We start from the raw sequence: 6,000 nt of genomic DNA, 5'->3' as shown, positions 1-6,000 counted from the left end.
TCCAGGTAAGACTTAACCAAGTCTCCATGGGACTAACAAAACCCTGCATTATTTGAGTCTCTGGTTTTTGTTTGAACCACAGCTCTTTCTTCTTTCTTACCAGAAACAAAAGCAGTCAGACAAGCAGCTCCTCTGTACCAGCTAGGAATCTAACCAACCGTCTGTTACCTCGTTCCAGTAACCAAAGTGGCTTTCAGCAAAGGTCACCTGCATGTGTGAAGGAGGAGTTAGAGTTCAAATTATCAGGAATCACATTAAATATTAACTTAACAAGGTACAGCCATAGCAAATGAAAATATTTTTCCTCCCCAACCACCATTTGCCATCTTCCAGTCCAGTGAGGACTATAAATTCTGTTTTCATGAATGCACAGGCAAAGGTAAAAAAGAACAGAAATATACGTTGTATCCATGGCTCTCATAAAAATTCATCTGCAGCATTTATCACTGCCTACAATAGATTTAGCTGTCATAATACATGACAAAAAAAAAAAAGTGGTAAAAAGGCAAGGTAAGGTGTAAATAACAAAAAACAAGGTTAGAATTAGGCATTTAATAAGGAAAGACAACAAAGACAATATAGAAGGTTAAAATGAAGGGACAAAGTGCAGCATAAAATGAAAATTTTATCAGGGAATAGATAATACAACTGCTTTCAAAGAATCCCTTTGTATACACTGATTCAGTTGGCATCCCAACTTGTGATAGATGCTGTTAAATAGAAACACTAGTTGGAGTGGGGCAAGGTGGGATCTTTATAGCATAAAGCAAAGGACCCGGATGTTGCAGGCATAGTAACTCAGGTTTTTTTGTGCCCCCAAATGCCTCATGCTCTACAAAATAATACCCTTCAGAATCACTTCATTCTTATGGGTGGTATGTGGATTGTCTTTACACGTATTTAATTGCTTAAATGCTAGTGGTTTAAAAATACAAGTATTAAGACAAATGTCTTGAATGAAAAACCCTGCTAAAAAGATGAAATTGTCTACACCTGCAAGCTAAAGCCACCATATCGAGCTTTTGAAAAGCTATGAACACATCTGAAAAAAGTTTGAGCGCATTAAAATTTTGTTTCATCTCTTATTCATACCTTTCAGGCATATTCTTGTGAGCATCAGCACTCTTATAAGAAGACCTGACGTCCTGTTCTTTAAAGGCATATAGCCACTTAAATTGCATTGAATTCAAAGGGAGTGAAATGTCTCAGTGCTTTCTGGAACTCTGGGGCTGAGGTTTCATTATCTTGACTGGGAATTCAGTAATATCAGCAGGAGTATGCTCAGCACCTGGGAGAACAAGGATCATAGTCTGTACAATCAGATACCAAGTTTCTTCCCTGAAAGCCACTGACAAAGCTGCTAGGACTCCTATTACAATGCTGAGATAAACCTGGAAGATGATGCTCTCATTAGGCCCTTCTCATAGACTCCCTCACACTGTATCTGTGCAAGCTTTCTCCAATAGCTTTCATCCTTCTACAGCCATCTATGACTGGTTTCTTTCAGGAAGCTGGAAGCATTTTTAAAGATGTAAATTTAGAAGACCAAGATACTGGTTGCTTGCAGAAAAACAAAACAAAACAAACAAACAAAAAAATCAGAAAATGCTCTTTTCCTATATTATGTTACTACTGTACATTACTACCAAGAATACGTACGGTTCACACATAGGGCTATTCTTTTCTCTCGGTTACATGGTTGAAATTCAGAGAAATTTCACTTTCATCAGGTTTACATGATAACATAGAATACAGACAAATGCTACAACGGCAGAGAGAGAAACAAAACCAAACTTGAATATATGGCTGCATACATTTAATTGCTTACCAACACAAGTGGTAATTATTGAGGGAAAGTCTTCTTAATTCTTACTCTAGAAAGCAAGTTTTAGTATCACAAGTTACCTCTGGCAAAAGTAACTTGGATAAAAATTTTGAAGTGTTTGCACTAAGTTTGTAACCAAAACCAAACAGAACAAAAAAAAACCAACGACCTCCAGGAAATCATGCATCATGACATCATGAGCTTTTTTTTTTTTTTCCCCCAAAAAAAGGACACCATGAAAGCTGTACTATGTAGAACTAAATTTTTTGCAAAAAATTGTACATATTTTTTCCAATTGGTCACGGTAACCAAGAGCCATCTTCTTACCTGGTAACTGGTAAAATGCATTTAGCTTGCATAGAAGTACACAAATTCACAAAAGAGCTTGCATACAGCCACATACATAAGTATGGGACTAACCTGAAAGACTAATTGGTCAGTAATTAAAAGCTAATGTCAGTAGGGTGTTATTATATTTTAAAGAATCTGGGCAAGCTAAGGATTCGGTCTCTTTTTTGTTCCTTTTTTCCTGATTATTATAATCATTTTTATAAGATAGCTTATAAAAGCTTGTCATTTTCTTTCCATTTTTAACAGCTATTTCTGCTGAACAAAAGCCCACTCTTGGGAAAAGGTATCATTTTTTCCCCATAGCAACGATGGGGTACTCCACACAAAGAAGCACCTAGCAGTTTAGTTCACATTTTTTTAATAACATGGCACAATTTACATTACACAAGTCTTCGCTGATGAGGAAACATGCTGAAGATTGAGAGCCGCTTCACTTTTCTTTTCACATAGGATCTAGAAAGGACTTTATTACATACAGGATAAACAGCAAAAAGGTTTGTATATAACAATCTCTTTACAATACTGAAAGCTACCACTACGGTTCCAGTGTACATATTCTTCAGGGTTGGGTTATTTTTTTTTTGTATTTTTCCTTTTGTTCTTAAAAAAAAATCAAAAAAAAAAAAGAACACTGCACAACATCTGGAGTTCACAAAATCTGAAGCTCACAACTAAACCTTCAGTTGACTACTAAAATAGATCTCTGATCATTAGAAACAACTGTAGTTAACTTTTTTCTTTCTTTTTTTTCTTTTTTTTTTTTTTTTTGCCAAAACAGGATAACAACTTCAGATAGCACTTTAATACACTAGAAGACCAATGGAACTAATTTTATTTCATACATATATTTTACAGTCCAGTAGACAAGATATTGAATTCTCTCTGATAAAGTCATATTCTCTCCAAATATTTAGACAAGAAACTTAACGCATTATAAAAAAGTGTGTTATGAAAAGACAGATTTCAGAAGATTGATGCATATTATTAAAAAGGACCGTGTTCTTCAGGTTATATCTTCCATGATTAGGGAACAACAAGGTTGACCTGTTAACTATTCACAGACTTTATTACCAACTGAAATACAATAAGTTGCATTATGAAATCTGCATTGGAGTTCATTAATTAAACTACTGATCCACAGTGAAAACATATCCATCATTTAGAAAAGTATTGGCTTTCTTGTAGGATTTGTTTCAACATAGCTAAAAAACGCTTAACAAAAAAAAAAAGTGTGTGTACAGATTAAAATGACACACTGGCAATAAAAACAGACATGAATGGTTATAACCAGATGTTCTTCCAAAAATAAATTTGACATGTTAAGTGACGAAGGTTCTGGAAAATATCCAGCATTTGATTATTATTCTGTTTAACCCAGATTAATGTGACTAAAACCCCATCAGTCATGACTACAGTATCAGTGATTATAGATTGCTAACCTGACGCATTCTAAGGAATACATGAGCTACAGTAACATCAGCATCTTGATGCAGGGGTTCAGACAGAAAACTACACTTCTAATGGGCTGTTTCTTCATCAAAACAAGCAAGAGAAATAGGTTTCTAGTATAGATGAGCTTGTTCAGGGAAAATATGACTTTAAGTATGTTGTGTGTTGAAAAGGCTCCTTTGAGTTATAAAGGCTTTTGTGAAAAGCCTTAAAATTCATTGCATAGTTGAAGGGGTTTAGCTGTCTATAACAATATATGTAACACAGCATAAGCAGACTGTGTTGATCAATATTAAGTTTGCAAATAGCACAGTTTAAGAAGTATTAATGTATTATGTTACTTAATTTTATCTATTTACATTTGTACAAAGTAAAGCTTTCATCTTACCCTTTTTGCATATATGAACCATTAACCCATGAAGCACTCTTTTTACATAAATATCTACAATTGTTTTCACTTGTTTTCTGAAAGAGCGTTGTACGGTTGTCATTGGTGGTGGCTTGCTTCTAGTCAAATCATTCAGAGTAATGTCTTGTTCTTCAGTTCAAATTTGAAAATTTTAAACTAGAAATAAAATAGAGTAGAAGACACAAGGAACATATGGACTTGGCTAAAAGATCTGGAAAATTTCAACATATAATATACAAAAAAAACATTTCAAAATCTTTGCACTCAGGTCTATACATATTGTACAGTGGGTTACAACCCCAGTCTGTATCAATGACTAGTAAGAAGGTCTTTATATTATGTTCATTTACAACATTCTGTCCCTCTTTCTCTGGTTTTCATTTAGTCTCACTCTGCTTATCGAGCTTCAATGTCCTTGAGGGTGTGAGAAGGAGGCCTCTCTCTCATCTCTGTCGACAGAGGAGTAGTCCTTCTGGGAGACCCAGGCCGAGGTCCCAGAGTAGAAATAAGAGGTGGAGGGGCACTGAGAGCTGCTGTTGGGGGAGTTTTATTGAGGATGCCATTTTGGTGTCCCGTCGGGGGACTGACTCTGGGGTAGTGCATGCTAGGAAGTCCTGGTGTGATTAGGCTTGGGTGAGGCAGGTGCCCATCCAAGGTGGCAGGGTGAACTGAGTGCAGGCGTGCATGTTCATAGTCCTCTCTGAGCATGTGCAACCGCTCCCTGTCATCCAAGTGGTTGCCCCTCTCATGCTCACGTCGCGGGTCAACAGAAAGAGGGTGGTGGTGATGGTGGTGGTGATTGTAGTCGTGAGGTTCCCGATCCCTGAACGACCTGTCGGCTTCATATAATCTTGGTGTAGAAAGACGATGAAGGGGGTCATTTCTTAGCAAAAAGTCTCTGCCCAGGGGGTCTCTCCGATGAATATCTAGCTCTCTGTAAGGATCTCTTAAGGGATCTCTCATTGGATCCCAGTGGAAAGAAGGATAGGGGAAACGTTCTCCACCAGGAATCGGGCTAATTCCCATGAAAGGGGTCATCATGCGAGTCCTATCCAGGCCACTGATGCTGTTCATGTGATGTATACCAGTTACACCTACAGTCATGGGCATAGACACTAAAGGACTTGGATGGACATTAGATGTAGATATAGGCGGAGGCTGATCAGATGACCTGTGAGTCTGAGGTCCCTCAGGTTGAACATCATGGTCTTCCTTTCGCTCCTCCTTCACCTTGACTTCATTGCTTTTCTTCGAATTATCATATGCCGGCTCATTCTTCCTCTCAGTCTCACGGTTTGAAGTACTATTAGGCCTGGTGCTCTCCACAACAGGGGGCCTAGCATAGGGTGAAGGAACCCTGGACATTTGCTTTGATTCTTCCACCACTCGGCTTTCATGGCTCAGGCCTTCTTTCTCTGAAATATAGTTGTCCTTCACCTTGTGCTCTTCGACATTAATTTCCTTCCGAGATTCGGAGTGATCCCTCTCTCGCTCTTTGGGTTTCTCTTTTTCTCGAACCTCGGGATTCAGATGGCTCCTGATCTGCTCATTTGAGCTGCGATTATGTCCGAGGGAGTTCACTGGATGGATAGGTGCTGGCGAAGGATGGCTGGAGTGTCTTTTCTCAATGCTCTCCCTAGAAAGAAAGAAGCATAAAAATTAAAGCATGAGAAACTCTCAGAAATAAAACAAATCCTCGAGGGTGTCTGCCTGTATACTTGTTGCTTTGCAGAAAGCTAGTAACATGCACCATTTAATGCACTGTTCCTATTGCACACCCAAAACAGCAGAAGAGCAACCCATCTCTAAACTAGGTCTGTTCTATTATCTTAATGCAGGAGAAGAAGATCCCCAAAGAAGCTGCTTTGTGAATGATCTGACTGAAATTTCAAACACTGAAGTCCACAGAAGGATCCCAGGGAATCTAGCTCTAATGTACATACTCCTAGGATGATGGCCTTAGCCG

At 38.2% G+C, this 6,000-nt stretch overlaps 1 protein-coding gene across 5 annotated transcripts in view; it reads right to left on the bottom strand.

Annotated features, from left to right (window-relative positions):
• Window positions 1-2,517: 2,517 nt before the first annotated feature.
• AUTS2 (activator of transcription and developmental regulator AUTS2) overlaps window positions 2,518-6,000 on the bottom strand; it is a 761,980-nt gene continuing 758,497 nt past the window's right edge. For all 5 annotated transcript variants that reach the window (XM_083806486.1, XM_083806489.1, XM_083806488.1 and 2 more), the window contains one exon: window positions 2,518-5,670. In XM_083806486.1, coding sequence (XP_083662612.1) covers window positions 4,431-5,670 — 1,240 coding nt within the window. In that variant the 3' untranslated portion in view covers window positions 2,518-4,430. The remainder of the gene's footprint in view (window positions 5,671-6,000) is intronic.

This window comes from Anser anser (genome assembly GCF_964211835.1).
Source record: "Anser anser genome assembly, chromosome: 20".
NCBI lineage: Eukaryota > Metazoa > Chordata > Aves > Anseriformes > Anatidae > Anser > Anser anser.
This window is presented reverse-complemented; position numbering and strand designations above follow the sequence as displayed.